General features: G+C 38.7%; 1 protein-coding gene across 7 annotated transcripts in view; it reads right to left on the bottom strand.

Moving 5' to 3' along the window:
• LOC101157531 (voltage-dependent L-type calcium channel subunit alpha-1D) overlaps positions 1–16,482 on the bottom strand; it is a 71,190-nt gene that overhangs the window by 36,602 nt on the left and 18,106 nt on the right. For 4 of the 7 annotated variants that reach the window (XM_023954780.1, XM_023954782.1, XM_023954781.1 and 1 more), the window contains exons 4-10: positions 10,093–10,232; positions 6,537–6,712; positions 6,007–6,159; positions 4,554–4,750; positions 3,360–3,463; positions 1,955–2,121; positions 164–238 (exon numbers count right to left, since the gene is read on the bottom strand). In XM_023954780.1, the coding sequence (XP_023810548.1) occupies positions 164–238; positions 1,955–2,121; positions 3,360–3,463; positions 4,554–4,750; positions 6,007–6,159; positions 6,537–6,712; positions 10,093–10,232 (1,012 nt within the window). The remainder of the gene's footprint in view (positions 1–163; positions 239–1,954; positions 2,122–3,359; positions 3,464–4,553; positions 4,751–6,006; positions 6,160–6,536; positions 6,713–10,092; positions 10,233–16,482) is intronic. The other 3 variants (XM_023954785.1, XM_023954784.1, XM_023954786.1) reach the window with 1 other exon arrangement.

Below are 16,482 nucleotides of genomic sequence, written 5' to 3'. Positions count from 1 at the left end.
TGCAAGTGTCCAGTAAAACACTTGCATTAGACATTAGCAACATTTAAATTACAAACACAAATCCTGGTTTGATCACTTCTGATTTCAGTAACAACACACAAACATTTCCTCACAGACACACAAAAAAGCCAGAAAACAGTTGAGGGAGAAGCGTAGGATTTACCATGAGTGTCAGACGACTGGCTGAACCAACCAAACCTTCCCTTCTTCTTCTCGGTGAGGTCAGCCAGAGTCACCCCTTCATGTGTAATGTATGCCAGCCCATGCAGAAATACACAACGTCACAGAGGAGGGACATGGGAGGGGGCGAAAAATGGACGGCAATCAGCATGGGTCAGCGCAGACAAGCACCACAGGACAAGAACAGTATTCAAGAATGTCAAGAGCTGCATGGGCTTCAGACACTAGGGAGGAACAACACAGAGAGATGTTAGTCACACGAAGCATCTGCACTAACATGTTAGCATGTTAGCTGGGCTCAAATATCCTTTAGACACACTGCAGCTGGGATGCTGGAAAAAAAAGGTCGACACTACAACTTTGAAGACAGACGCTTTCGATGGGGTGTTCTCACGTTATGGCAAACATGTGGAGCAATGCTGCCGATGGGAAGGAACAGACAGGCGGGGAAAGCGGCAGGAAGCAAAGCACACATATGCAGCAACGGGAATAAGGAACTAAACAGACCCAACAGCAAAAGGGGAGCAGATTTACGGAGAGTTGAGAAAAGGGTGGTTCTCGCTTTCTTTTTGGTTTTGGGGGGAAAAGTTTTTGAAGAAATGAAAAGCGTTGTGAAAATACATTTGAATTCAAAAAAATCAAGTCCCACTCTGATCCTGTTTTGACCTATTCTGAATGCGTTCCCAGTGGTTTTCAGTCATGATTATGCCGTTTTCAGCCAAAATTAAAAGAAAACCTGTGTTGTTTTCTAGGTCATAGTTTGTATGTTTTCTATGTCACAAATAAACTCTTCTAAAAACAACATTCTTTCAGATAATTCACAACAATTTGAATAAAGAAATACACAGAAATGCAATTTTAAATCTTAAATTTTCTTTATAAATGCCACTGGTAAGGAAAAGCCACACGGACATGTAAAAAACACAAAAGAAAATCTGTTTTAAAGTGCATAAAAAATATTGCCAGAAAATAAAGTGAAAAATATTTGTTTTATTTGTTTGAGAAGTAAAAAACATGAAAAATGATAAGAAAAATGGGAAATTATTTAACCAGCATCTGTTTTTGAGTTTTAAGGCTTATTTAAAAAACGCAAATTAGGTTTGAGCTTTTTTAATACTTGCATTACAATATTTGTAAGATTTTTTATCCTGCATCATTGACATTTGCACAGCAGAAGGTTAAATTCTGGCTTCATTTTATGCAAAACTTTAACTTTTTTTCCTTTACATCAGAACATCCCTGTGTAAATACAGGGTGAAACCTTCATATTTAAGGCAGGAAAACTGCTTTTCTAACGCTGGATTCGGTTGAAATTCTGCTTTAATTCCACAGTTTTCCTCTAGCTTTACCTGTTCTTCTTAAGCAGACTCCTTCTCTGTCTCTGCTAGATGAGTAAAAATAATATTTGGGGCATTGAGAAAAGTAGAGCACAGTGAAAAGCTGAAAGAATTAAAACAAGAGAAGCTCAGCTTTAAAAACAAATCCGTAAAGTAGGAGTTCTTGTAATTAGGAATTGAAAAACATGTTGAGTTATTGAGAGACTTTGTAACATGTTTTTCTGTGTTTCAGCAGTTTGATCGTGTTTTCTTGGGCTGCCCTTCATCCAGGCCACTTGAGCAACTCAGCGTCCCGCAATCACAAAGCTGTCAAAACAAGCTGATAACAAACACTGTAGGATACTTTTCTTGGCATTGCAGCAAGCGTGTTAATCAGTTTTATGCTCTGCAGTGTGGCGGCAGCACTGCCTTCGCCGCATAGGAGAGGGAGTGCTTACGGTTGCGCTTGCCCTCGTCAGCCTCATCCTCGTTGTCAGGGTCGATGTCTTCAGCCTGAGTTATCCAGTCCAGGTAACCCTTCAAGTCCTCCTCCAGCTGCTGCTTCTCACGCAGCTTCTGGAAGTCTCCCCGAGCTTTCGCCTTCTCTCGCTCTTTGGAAAACTCTCTGGGGTTAAAACAAAAGCAAAACCAAGCTTATAAAAAAGAACACAAAAAAAGCACACAAACACGCACAAATGCACAAAAGTAGACGACAAACACTAGGAAATAGTCAAAGCTAGCAGAAGCACATTTTGCTCAGAAAATAGTCAACAGGAAATCTGTCATTTTCCTCTAATTATTAGCAGGCAAAATGAAATGTTCTTGTTTTGGGTCTATATTTTGTGAGCCTTGTAAATTTCTGCAGCCACTAGAGGGAGATGTGCGCCTCATGAGAGACACAAGTCATCCTTTTAGAGGCCAACTGTAAAATGCTACTGCAATACAGACAAAGCAGTTTAGGCAGATGGACAATCTCAACTCCTCTCTTGTATGTAGTGTACTGACTTATAGTTGTTTTCACAGTGATGTACTGATTCATAAAAATAAGAATGAGAATTTTCTATTTCATAAAAAGATATAGCACTTCTGTGTTTAAGAGTCGGACGCTAAAATTGACTTAAGGGCGACAGCTTGATGACTGTGAGGATTTCCTTTGACAAAATAAAATGTCTTTCCTGCTGGTCAGCCACCTAGTTTTCATGCTACCCCCTCACCACGCACACAAACACACACACACACACACACACACACACACACACACACACACACACACACACACACACACACACACACACACACACACACACACACACTCCTAGGGCTGGGAAGCAAACTGGGCTCTCTGAGAGCTTACAGAAGGAGTGAAAGGCGAAGAATGAGATTAATTTTCCCTCTCAGGAGGCTTGCTGGATTGAGGGAGGGTTGGGGGATAATTTTGCACACTTTGCACTTGCTGTTGAAAAGCTGTGATAACTTCCTATTAAGAAAAGTAAAACAAACTGAAAAAAGCTTAAAAAAAAGTTTTTTTTGGTGAAATTTGGGCTAACTGCAGCTCATTTCTTTGAAGGAAAGGTTTTGTCATTTTATTCGTTGCATCTACGTGTCATAAATTAAAAAAAAAAAACATTTCTGGCACAGCACACGGCACTCTGGTAGCAGCCATTCCTCCATGGATCACAGCAAATCAAAACCACTGCACAAGTTGCCTCTTACCCACTTAGCACACCTAACACAAGATTTAACACAAAAAAGGAGCCCAGAATAATCAGGCTGACAAAATAAATCCAAGGGGTTTCAAATCCGATAGCATCGTTGACCTACGGGAGCAAAATGCAACAGGTTAAAAAACAGGAGGGATCTTACCCGCTCAACACACCCAAAACCAGATTGAGAACGAAAAAAGAGCCGAAGATCACAAGACTGACAAAGTACACCCATGGAAGCTCAAAGCCCATTGCATCGTTCATCTACAGAACACCAGAAGAGAAGAAGACAGGAAAGAGAAGAAGACAAAGTGGGAAATGAGATGTCAGAAGTCAGAAAAAAGCAGGCAAGGAATGAAAATAAGCCATGAAATAAAAAACACCCAAAAACCTAAGGTAGTTTGTAGTAACATAAAACTAATCCAATGAGACCTTCCTATTGTTTAGGCCGTCAGTTTAGAGTGTTTTAAACCACAGAACTCAATTTTGTTAGCATGTGCAATGCATTGTGGGTTTTTGGCACCTTCTGGACACTTTTGAAAATGTAACAATCGATGAAAATCATCAACAGGCAGTAAAGACCCTCTCCAACATAGTGTGTTTATCGGCAGCATTTTCCATTGAAAAAACAACAAAGGAAATATGGCGAGTCTTCATAAATTCTCTAAAGGTGAACAGAATACTATTTTCTGTCAGTTGTGGAGCTTTGTTCTGGCTCTGTTAGGGTGAAACTATTGATAAAAGAAAAAAACAACAAAGTGATGCTCGTTGTGTACGCACTTCTGTGCTTGTACTGTTGGTAGAGGAACAAAAACAAAGCAACAGCTTAAGCCATCACTGCCGTCCATATTGCCTAACCCTTGTGCTATCTTGTGGGGTCCAGATGACCCCACTAGACAGTACGCTGAACCTTTTTTCTTCCATGATTTTTGATCTTCACTGGTTACATGAAATCTTTCCACCTTTATCCACCTTTGTCATGGTAGGGAGAACACGTCAATGTAAGGGTGGGGTCATCTGATTGTAAAACTGGTGTACTATAAGTGGAAGGATGTTAGCTTATGTTGAACTGAGAAACTACATTGGCTGTTAGTCTGTTGGAGTTGGTTTGAAGATATTTTGCAGGACAGTTGTCATCAAAATAAAAAAATATATTTTTGATCAAAAACTTGAAAAAACCCATGGAGTCATTTAGACAATCAATCTTATTTGAGTGACATCCGCTGCCGCAGGATGTTCTCAGCAGCTTCATCATCACGTTGTCACTCACATTACTGTTATGTGTCAAACTGGGGGACATGCTGAAGCTGAATGAACGTGTCAGTCACGGGTCTCTAAACCTGGTACTACTCACCCAGTAGAGCACGTCTGTCCAGCCCTCCATGGTGATGCACTGAAACACTGTCAGCATGGCGAACAGGAAGTTGTCAAAATTAGTGATGCCGTTGTTGGGACCGTGCCAGCCTTCCCTGCACTCTGTGCCGTTGATGGGGCATTGGCGCCCATGTCCTGAGATCGCACATGGAGCTGGTTCCTCCTCTGCTATCAAATCTGAGACAAGAGACTTCAAGTCATCCGAGCGAAATTTACTGTCTTACAAATCCATCTTCAAAGCAAAAGTCTTTGTCACATTCTTAGTACATTATTAAAAAAAAGGAGCAGAGTTTGTGGGGTGATTTTAAAAATTATTGTATTAGAATGATTAATGTTTAGAAGTGAGTGCTGACAGGATAAATTCTACGTTCACAGATGATGCTTCTTAATTTCCAAAACCGTGTCGTTTTATTCAACAGCCTTCTGTCTGCTTTGTTAATCACAACCGTTTTATACTAATTCAAAAAAGTGCTTGTTTTTCATACAACAGCAGGGGGCGCTAATCCAATAATGCAAAATTATCATGACAGAACCGTTTATAAACAGCCCCCATGCCATTCCTTATCTACCTACCTTCTAAAGAAGTAAAGTTGTTTTAATTGAAGCCAATTCTGGTAAGGAGCCAGCATGCACTGGGGTGGGCTTATGATTTTACCAGGGCAAGAAAGCAGCAGGAAGTGACAGAATATAAGACAGGAGACTATTGACCAAAATGGCACAGGAAAATTATTTTTTAATCTTGTTCTTTATCTTACTTTGTAGACATGAATGTAGTTTTTGTGTACTGTTGAATGTCTGTTGAAGAAAACCCCCTTTGCAAAGAATCACCACCCTTTGCACAGAGCAACCCCAACATGTTTGCAAACAAAATGTGGATCATACAGATGTGTTGGTTAAGCATACAATGCTGCTGGATTATGTAATCGATGTCAGCGATTACACTGTAAAAAAAAACAGCCACTCCAATAAATTTCTGTAGGTAACTGAGGATTAGTTTTCTATTAGAACTTTTTATCACCAAACCCAACACATACAATGATTTTCTTGTTGATATACAGCAAAAAAATATATTTCCTTGGTCAGTTGCTGCTTGTGCAACTGCTGGGAAGTCTTGCCAAAACGTCAACATTATCGAGGAAGACCATATGACGGTGTGGGTGTAGTGTGCGTTAAACAGTTGGACAATTGGAAACATGGAGTGCAGTGTCTTCTCAGTGTTACAAGACGCATTCACAGCCAAACTTTCAACTTTCCCACATTCAGAGTGAAGCTGACATGAAGATACTGAAAATGCAGCTAGTCGTGAAAGAGAAAAGAAAGAAAGACATGTCCAATACTCTCTTAGTCAAGACAAACTGAAATGACGAAGACATTAGGTGGCCTATTTATGAAAGGCTGGTATGCTTTTATATGTAGAAGTCAAAAGCACTTACCTGAGCCAGGCATATAGCAGGTTGCATGCATTTTTCCAATGAAAAGCTCGAGGCCAATAATAGCATAGATGATGATGACAAACAAGACCAGAAGGGCAATGTGCAGCAGAGGGACCATGGCTTTAATGATGGAGTTCAACACCACCTGTAAACCTATAGGCAAAGAAAGAAAATGAGCTCTACACAGAAAAAAGCTTCACTGTAAAATGTGGATAACCTGGAATAAAACATTGACTGGCAAGTCATAAATCATAAAGGTCAAAGTGCGAATGAGAAATGTGCCTTTTTAGAAAAAACAGAAGCATGTCAGCATTTATTTTCAAAATTTGGCACCGGTAGAGTAAAAAGCCAAAATCGATTCTTAAAAAGATCTCAGATGTATTTACTGTGATTGTGTTTATTCTTGTATCCATGGCGCCTAAGATGAAAGTTCTGCACCACGTTTTGACCAAACAGTTCAGTGAGCTCAGGAACAATGGTATGTGTTATGCTCAGTATAAGTAGTGTCATATAAATGCATGTTAACTCACTGGGTACTCCTGAGACCAGCCGCAGGGGTCGCAGCACACGGAAGGCTCGAAGGGCTTTAACATCAAATCCACCTGGCTTACCCCCGTGACCATGCATCGACGGATGGTTATTAGCTCCATCGCCTTCTACTTTCGGTTCCTCTTTGGTCAAAAGCTCCAAGACAACGCTGAAGAGTCTGTTGGCAACCAGAAATATCATCTTCTTGGATAATGTTACACCACTTTAACCTATTTATAGGCATTTACTTCATAGCTGGAATAACTGGCATGACTTCCATACACTGGGATGCAGCTACACTTGACACCAAGGCTCCTTTCTATTGTTTGTCACATTGATTGATTGATTGATTGATTGATTGATTGATTGATTAATTGATTGAATGATTGATTGATTTTTAAGCAGTATATATATATATATATATATATATATATATATATATATATATATATATATATATATGAATGTTACATGTTACATGGTAATAACTTGGACATTGATGGATTATGAAGTCTTTTTTCGGCCACTAGTTTTACATTTTCTACAATGTAGCTCGCCTTGGTAGAGCAATAGCCCGCCATTTGCAATATTAAACTTTTACAATTATTGTGTCATTGGGCAGGACACTAAACCTGTATTGCCTTAATATTGTAAGAAATCTATGCCACTGTACATAAATGGTTTAATGTAAATGTCAACCCTTTCATGCAAATCTATTTTTCCCTCTACTATTGCTCACCCTTTTGTGTGTCATGTTTCTCTAAGAACATTAGATTATTTACAGCCACCCACAAACTAAACTGAAATCACTACAGCACAGTCAGTATAAATAAGACCCACAATACACTTGAAAATAAACACTGACTTTTATTTTTTGCCGAATAAAACACCAGCTAGTCATAAACACTATTAACAAAACAGAAATAATGATAACATATATCAGCATCTAAAGGCCTCAGGCTTAATCTTCTGTTTATGTACAAAAAGAACCTGAACAGGAGATGGATGCAACACATGAAATAGTGACAAAAATGTGGAATACACAATCAAAGCACACTGAAGAAAGCGTTACATTACACTCAGATATATGGATCACCTAAATTGAGTTTTAATTTTGTTTTTAAAGGCAGTGGATGACATTGTTGATACACGCTAAACAGACCATTGATGTTTCCGGTGTAAAATCTAACGTTTTAAGTGTTGATTTCAATTTTTTTTGCCATTATAATAACCCATAAATATGTTCATGCTTTATTACCATTTACTGTATGAGAGAACTGGACAGAGTGAGTGTGACATTACCCATAGAAAAAGACATACTCCGGTTGTAATGAAATCAAGTCAATTTAGAAGCCATTTTTTTCGCCTTACAGACGTTGGTCAAAACCAGAAATTGTCAGTGAGCAGCAAATCAACATTTCTATGGCAACCACATTCGGCAATCCGAAGTGAGCTTGTTGGAAGTTCACACTCACTGGACTACCACTTGAACGCGGGCTCTGGAAAATCTGTTAAACAAACATTTCGAATGTTCAAGGTGGGGGCCAGCAGACACCCGCTACTTGCATTTAGGCATCTGATTGGTCCATTTATAACTTGAATAACTTGTACATCAACAACGAAAAAGGATAAGTAAGAACATTTTTGAAAAAAAAGGTAGCGGAGCAAGAATTATTGTTTTGACCAAAAGACTGACTAATAGCTGTTTTTTCCATAGAAGACAATGGGATGTTGGCTTTGTACTTCCTGTTTGGACAGCCAGGGGGGAGGGGTCACTCAGTCCAGTTATCACATACAGTCAGTGTTTAAAACACAGGGATGCAGACTAATTACCCTCTAAAATTCGGTAGTTAACTTGTGGACAGTTTATAGCAACCAATCACCAAAAGTTTCAGGCAGCCTGACGGAAACCCAGAGAGGCAAAAAGAAACAAGCCTCCACAGAGAGGCAGGGAAACTGGAACTGTCTCGCTGTGAGGTGACAGTGTTGACAACCACACCACATGCTGTCTTAGTACAAATCAAGACACCTTCTTTCAGCTATTTTTGGAGAAACAACAGTGATTTGGTTATTATTGGGATTGTATACTGGTTTTTAGAACAAAAAACTTTCCCACAACCTTTAATTTCCAGGAAACCATCAATCAAAAAGAAGATAAAGAAACAAAGCCATAAAATGATAATCAGCAGTATGAAAGGATAGAAACTTTCTGAATCACTGCTGTTATGGTAAAACATCCCTTTTAAGTCCTAATAATAGGATTAAACTTGTTAATTTTTATACTATAAGATAAGAACCAACAGGAATATCCATGTGAAGACTAATTACCATCTAATGAATCTACCATTTAATGTTGTTTGATTCTTATCTGAAAAGTGGATTCTTCAGCCTGAGATGGAGACTTGGCTTAAATTTAAATGCAAAGACTTCAGCCTTGACTAAGACTTGACAAATGGAAGTGAGAACATTTCTGGCTCCTGCCACCGTATGAACGAATTAACCGCTCATCCATTTAATATCTGCAAGTGTGTTGCTGTTTAAAAAAAAATTCAATTTAGGAACCAAGCAGTAACCCTGAGTCTTTATCCTTTTATTTGCAGGTACTACAGCTAAATAAAATACAACTCAATCAGTTTCTTTGGACTCATTGCAAAGCTGGACATTATTTTAAAAGATGGAATGAAAAAAACTATAACTATTTATAGTAAATAAATGGAAAATTTCCTTTTAAAATGTTATTATATCAATTAATAAATGCCATAGGTGCTTACTGGATAGCCCTGGATTTACGTTTTGTGTTTGAAGTCTTTTCTCATACCAAAGAACAGTCTGCAGAGATGATCTACACAACGACAGAGAAGCCTATCAAAGTGTCATTTCTCTGATTTAGGAGAAGCAGTCACTCCTCATAGCAGGAGCAGTCATCTTTGCATTTGACTGGATGGCAGATTAACCCTGCATGCGGCACGCAGGCAGAGATCTGACCCAGCTACCCACTGGACTGTGTGGATTAGAGGAGGAACAGAGGGAGGCAAAAGATGGGAAGGAAAAAAAAACAGCAGTGATATGGATCGAGAAAATAAGAGGAGAGTGTGCAGGAAATAGGAATGAGGGTACGTGAGGTGGGGAGGAGTACAGCCTGAACTATCTGCGATGTGAAAATGAAAGGGGGTTAGTAATCAGAACATGCAAGAAAAGCAGAGGATAAGGCAGAGAGAGTTTAAGAGACAAAGTATGGAGAGATGGTGACTCACTCCAGTGGTGCTAAAAATCTGATTTATTCTCTGTGTCTTTTCTGGGTCAAATACTGTGGGTGTCTGATGGTCTCTATTAGCACTTGCCACTTGAAGCAGAGGCCTAAGCAACTTTAACTTCTTGCACAGAACTGTAAACTGCTAAACTGAGATCAAGAAAAAACATCCAAACAGCAGACTAAAAATACCAAAACCTTGAGACCTGAGCTGCAAAAGCACACTCAACGGTGACTCTGGTGGGTTTTTTATGCATTACAGCAGCACAACAACAACAACAACAAAAATAGAGAATTTGTGGACTTACCCTATCACCACAATAACAAAGTCCAGCATGTTCCAGCCGTTTCTCACATATGCATTCTGGTGCATCACTAGGCCATAAGCAATAATCTTCAGAAAGGTCTCAATAGTGAAAATGATTAGGAAGGCATATTCAACTGTTTCCTGCAGACACACAAAGGGCAAAACATGGGATTAGTAACAACAAGGACACAGTAAAATCCCCAAACACCAGCATTTTTTGAAAAACAAAAAAAAATTAGATGAAACAAGCAAACCATGTTGAGTTGTTTTCTGAGCATAAGTCGCTTTTTTTGTATAGTTTGGCCGGGGGTGCGACTTATACCCAGGTGTGATGCATATGGGATTTAAAAAGAAAATAAAGAGCACTGTAGGTGTGTGTAGGTGTGTGTATCAGTTTTTTTGACTGACAACAATGCAGAAGAAGAAGCATCAATCAATCTTACTTGTCTTGTTAAGTACATTTCTCCAAAAGGGCAACTTATACTCCAGTACAACTTATATATGATTTTTTTCTTCTTTCAAATGCATTTTTGGCTGCTGCGACTTATACTCCAGAGTGACTTATAGTCTGAAAAATATGGTAAACTCAATGGGGCCACGGTCAGGCAACTATTTTTTTTTCCAGAGGGGGACAAAGGGAACATCCCTCGTGTTCCTCCCTCATGGTCTGACTTAGTTCCTTACATGCTTTTCTTTGCATTTCTTTAAGCATGACCTCAGAAACCCAAGGTGCGCATGAACATCTGGAAATGCAATCAACATGAAGAAGAGCACAGCAGAAACATCAGTGTTTGTGTTTCGAATATAAATCTGTGTTGCAGCAAAAGCGTTTGAGAGGACACTCGATTCTTGACTTTGTCAGTTGCTCGGACCTGGACCGCTAAGAGAGAAACAGACTTACTTCTTCTGACTTACTTTAACACTTTAACAACACAACCAATACAAAAATGTTTTGATTATTGCCTTGGGTAAGTAATACACACAATCAATGGTTTTAGAAATGTGATTTCAAAACGTGCTCTACCAGGCAGGCAGTTAATTAAGCTTAACTATACAGTTATGTACCTCCATTGTATATTATGGATTTCAGAAATAAATCATTAGCAGTAATCGCAAAGGACAATCAAGGTCCAAAACACTTAGGGAACAACTAGAAGACATCATTGCAATAATGGCTATTATACTATAACTTAAAAGTTTCTTGCTGAAGTGGTTTAGACCTTTACTGAGCTGTAAATAATCACTTCCGTTTGTTGTGTTGGGATGACGTTCTATCTTATTTTTAAAGTTACGCGCCTTTTCTCTTTACCTCTTACTTTGCTTATCTCTTTGGTAACTTAAAATTGAATTGAATTTATTTAGACATATTACAAGCAGCAGTCCCTCCCTCCACACCCTCATAAAGTAGGTGTTAATCAATACTTTTAAAAAAAAGCATGTTGACAGAGCAAATTTTCTCATAACAAAAGAATCATTTATTCTTGATACATGAAGGAAAGGATAATGGCCGACGAAAATAAACGCACGCCGTGGAAGCCTCCTGCAATACCACGGTGACTTACAAAAGAAATATGTATTCAATGAGTATTCAGAACTTTATTGTCATTTATTTTTTTGGTTTAAATAGCTTTTTGTACTAAAAAGTGTTCCCTGTGGTCTCTAAATTATGATTATGACGCTTTTATCCAAAGTGGAAAGACTGTGTCAGTTTCTAGGACATAGTTTCTGTAGAACGGCAGTAGTTATTAGACACTTTCCTGTGAGTTGTGTATGGAACTGTTGGCGCAGAGTAAGCCTTCTTTCACTTCCCATCATCCATTTGTTTACATGCTCTCCCGCTGGCTTAGTGCCCCTCACACCCCCAAGCTGACCTTACCGGCGCCACAAAAATGACGAGCAGCATCTGAGTCATCCATTTGTACAGTTCTGAGCCAGATGCCAGCTCAGACGAGGAAAACCAAGGAACCAAAGAACCACAGATCTATTTGCCTACAAGTGCATGCATCAAAATGGAGCGGAGCAGGGAGCTTGTGGCATGCCATCAGAAGCTTCTGCATCACACCACCAATCTTTTTCCAACTGAATCTTTTTGTTCGCTCCTAATTCACAATGATTTGAATACAGCAATACTCAAAAGTGCTATTTCGGAGTATTTCAAATTTCAAAGTTTATTTGTATATTAATGTGTATATCCTCATTCAACAGAAAAATCCCTCAGTAGCATGTGAGAAGCACACAAATCCGAGGGGGTCTTCAAGGTTAACAATTAAGAATTAAAAATAAGTCATTACTAATAATGTAGTCAAGCTTGAGTTTGGATTTGACATTTGAAACCTACATTATAAAACTATGCTAGTTAAGAAGCATAAAAAGCACGTACCATTAAGCAGATAAACTGTTGTCACTGAGGGAGCTCTGCTCTGTGATCTCTGCAGACACTATAAATGCTGCAGCCCTGCAGGCAGCTTTGGGTTTTGATGCATTTTTCTATCAGTTAGCTGCAGATTGTGAGAGGCACTTAGCTCTGAATAAGACACATGTGCCTCTTTGTTACAGATGTAAAAGGTTGAGTTAGGCTCACGGCTGCTGCTGTTGTGACAGAGCATCCTGGAGCTGCAGGCAGCACAAAGAACAGAGCGAGTCAAGCAAACAGTGGAAGGAAAGTGACAGAGAGACAAGCCAAGAGTTTTTGAGGCATTAACAAACAAAGCGTGGGTGGTTAACTGCTGCATGGTGGTTAACAAGTGATACAAACAAAAATAGTTATCTGGCAGCTTCAGAAATGCCATTATATGTTCATTTGGCAAAGTGTTCCAGTAAATAAAAAAAACAAATATATAAAATCAAGAAAGAAATATTGACCTAGTCTCTATTTCTTTCCCTTTTTTTTTACTATGACAATGGCGCTAAACTGCTGGTGTTCCCCACCGTTATGTGGCTGCTGACTGGTCAACCACTGGGTGGACAGGGGTGGGAGCTATCGGGGATGCTTAATTTTTGTCTCATTTTAAAAATAAAAATAAACTCTGAACATCACAAAAAACAAATCTTTTAATAATAATAATAACGACAGATAACAGCAGAGGAACATATATCTCTTTGTTGTTTTATTGTCTTGAAGTCGTAGCCCGTTCTTCCATTTGTTCTTCTGTCTCTGCATTGATCCCTTATCCATTTGCAAGGAAAACATTCCACATACTACTTTACTCGTGTAGCACGTCGATGAACTATTTTTAGCTCTCAAATTCCTCTTGATTTTAAAACCAACTTTTTTCAGAATAAAAGATAGTTTAAATGTAGTCGTTTTTCCTCCTGTGACCAAACTTTACAGCTCAAGTGATCAAAGGTGTAGCTGAGAGAATTCATCCGTCCGTCCGTCCGTCCGTCCGTCCGTCCGTCCATCCATCCATCCGTCCATCCATCCATCCATCCATCCATCCATCCATCCATCCATCCATCTTCTTCCTTAGATCACATATCTAGGGGCAGCTCTCTAAAAAAAGATGTCCAGACTTCTAGACTAACCCAGACCCCCAGACATGTTCTGGGTCTTCCCCGGGGCCTCCGCCCAGAATCCGGTTATTTTTCAAAAGAAAAGATTTTTTAAAATAAAGTTTGTCAAAACTTAAAAGAAAAAAAAAAAAGAACCAGGCAAAATTCATTATTTCTTCTGCGGCCCGGTGCCAATTGATTTTTTTTTTTTTTTTTAAATTAGTTTCTGTTACTAACGGGTGCGCACGTGTTAGTTACTAAGGGATGACATGATATTGAGGCTGCTTATAGTAATCCTATAAACTTTATTGATACTAATCTTTTTTCTTTTCTTGTCCTTCCTTATTTCTTATTGATGTCCACCAATGTTAAGGCAATGTCACACAGAAACTATGTACGTTTTGCGCATATTGCACAGATAAAAATTGGTCATACGTGAGCATATATGAGAGAAGTGAGAAAAGTTGTGGTGTTTACATGAAATTTTCCACAAATGAACCATGTTAAAACCACAGAAGAAATACGATTAAAACACGCAAGGAACACGTATGTCAATGTAGAACATAAACGATGCGTGATTATTGATCTGTTTATGTGCAGTTCACTAGGAATTCTTGCGTCAATTGCGTAATTTTAACGTGATATGCGCGTTGTGTACGTGATCTAAAAGGTATACATTGGTGGAACATGCATGGAAAGTCCATTAGAAATATATGGAGATACATGAAAACCCACATATTAGCGTATGCATCTCACAAAAATCACGCACAATTGCGTACATTTTATGTGAGGATTGCATATAAACTAGGTAAAATACGCATAGACTGCGTAATTCTAACCCACCAAAAATAACACAGCCTTTACATTGGTGGACATCAATAAGAAATAAGGAAGGACAAAAAAAGAAAAAAGGATTGGAATCAATAAAGTTTTGGGATTACTGTAAGTAGCCTCATGTAACTCATGTCATGTCAGTTTTATGTGTGCCGTTATGAAAATCCAGTGCAACGTGGCATGTTTGCTTCCCTCAGATTTTTTATGTCAGCTGGAAATATGTTCACATCACTCGCTGCGCCCTCCACCAGAATGTGTTCCAACATTGTCCATGGCCAGAATGCATCCCAGAGAGTAAAACAGTGAACCTCCCAACCCCCACACCCGTGGCCCCAACTGCCCTCTTCTGCCACCAAATCCAAAACCACATCTACGGGCACAACTCAGTTCATCTCGCAGCTGATCAGTTCATTGTATGACACATGATGCTGCTGACCCGCTGAACCATACACTCTTTGCTCCATCCATATGACGGAGTCAGGCGGACAGCAGTGATGTGAACGCATCAAGAGTCCAGAGTGGCCGCCTGCAGTTCACCTCATGCAGAAAGCTGCTTCCCTCACCGCATTACACTGAAAAATAGAAATAAATTTTAAGCTGGTGTTGGATTTATGGCTCAGTTCATTACCAAGAGCCGTTCAAAAGACCGGCTCATTTGGCTATTCTTATAAGTACTCATTTTTAAGAAGACAGCCTGGAGGGAGGATTGATCTGGATCAGAATGATTGAAATTCAAATTTTCACCAATAACTGAGTTCAAATTATTTTGGAAATATCTATTTTAGCTTCGTTAGACATGTGTGGACAAGATGTTAAAGTCTGATTTGATTCATTGTAAATATACATCTGCCAGCATTTACAGTGTATGTGTATAAAGTCTGTGTACTTTTAATTATGTTATTAATGTAACAGCTCAACCAGGGGTCTGCAACTTCTAAAAGAACCATTTGGTCCAGTTTCTTACTTAAAATCCAAGTGAGAGCAGCAAATTCCCACTACTCTTTTTATAGAAATACACTTTTTCACAGCATTTATTTAGAACATGTAGCTTTAAAATGTTATAGTTTAATGTTATTTAAACTATAACAGTGTTATTTTTTTTAAATAGGCTTTATACCAATTTAGATCTCTTTTGCTCTGACATCAGGAAATTCAGGTTCCTTTCAAAATAAAATTCAGCGTCAAAAAAGATCCTCTTAAAGCAGTACATTTACTTGCACTCATAATGCAATTCTGTCATTTAAAATTTTTGCTCCTGAACATAAACTATAAGTTCTGCCGTGCAGCAGAAGATAAGAACATGTGCTTCAAACTGAATCTGATAATAAACAGTTCTGACAATAGATTTGTTCCTAATTTGGTCATCTGATGTGAGCATTTTGGAGGATTTATAAAACACACGAGGTGTGAGTATCATAAAGCAACAAACCACCTGTCCCTCGCCCCCTGCCCCGTGTTGGCTTCATGAATGTAAATCAATGGGAACTAAAGGACACATTTTTCTGTTTTAGTGCTTAAGTGTCACAAAAAACTGAACAAAGAATAATGATTGTGTGCGTTGCATCTGAAACATTGACTGCATATGAGAACAGCAAAAGTTTAGATGAATCAGGTATTCACAACTCATGTGATATTTGTATCTAACATTAGAAGGATAGGCTTGTTTGGGCATTTATGTAAACGTATAAAACTCAGAAGAAGGAGAAAAAAAGGACAAAATAAAGAACGGTTCCCAGCCGACCGGGAGTAGATTCCCATCATTCATGTTACTGAGCCATTCAAAAGATTCGATTCATTCGCAGATGTCACATCACTATGCAAAACACAATCTTATTTTTGAACCGGCAGTACTGTGTTTTAAAATGATCCAAAAAGTTCTAAAGTCAGAACGATGAGCCTGCAAAAACAGAACATGCTAAACAAAACTAGGAGCCTTACACAAAAATAGTCATCGCAGTTACAAAATACAAAGTTTAAAAGAATAATTCAGCATTTTTGAAGATAAGAACAACTTTTTTGCTGAGTTAGGTGAGAAAAAAAATCCGCCCCACTCTCTTGTCTGCAT

The sequence above is a fragment of the Oryzias latipes genome, chromosome 5 (assembly GCF_002234675.1).
Source record: "Oryzias latipes chromosome 5, ASM223467v1".
NCBI classification, from domain to species: domain Eukaryota; kingdom Metazoa; phylum Chordata; class Actinopteri; order Beloniformes; family Adrianichthyidae; genus Oryzias; species Oryzias latipes.
This window is presented reverse-complemented; position numbering and strand designations above follow the sequence as displayed.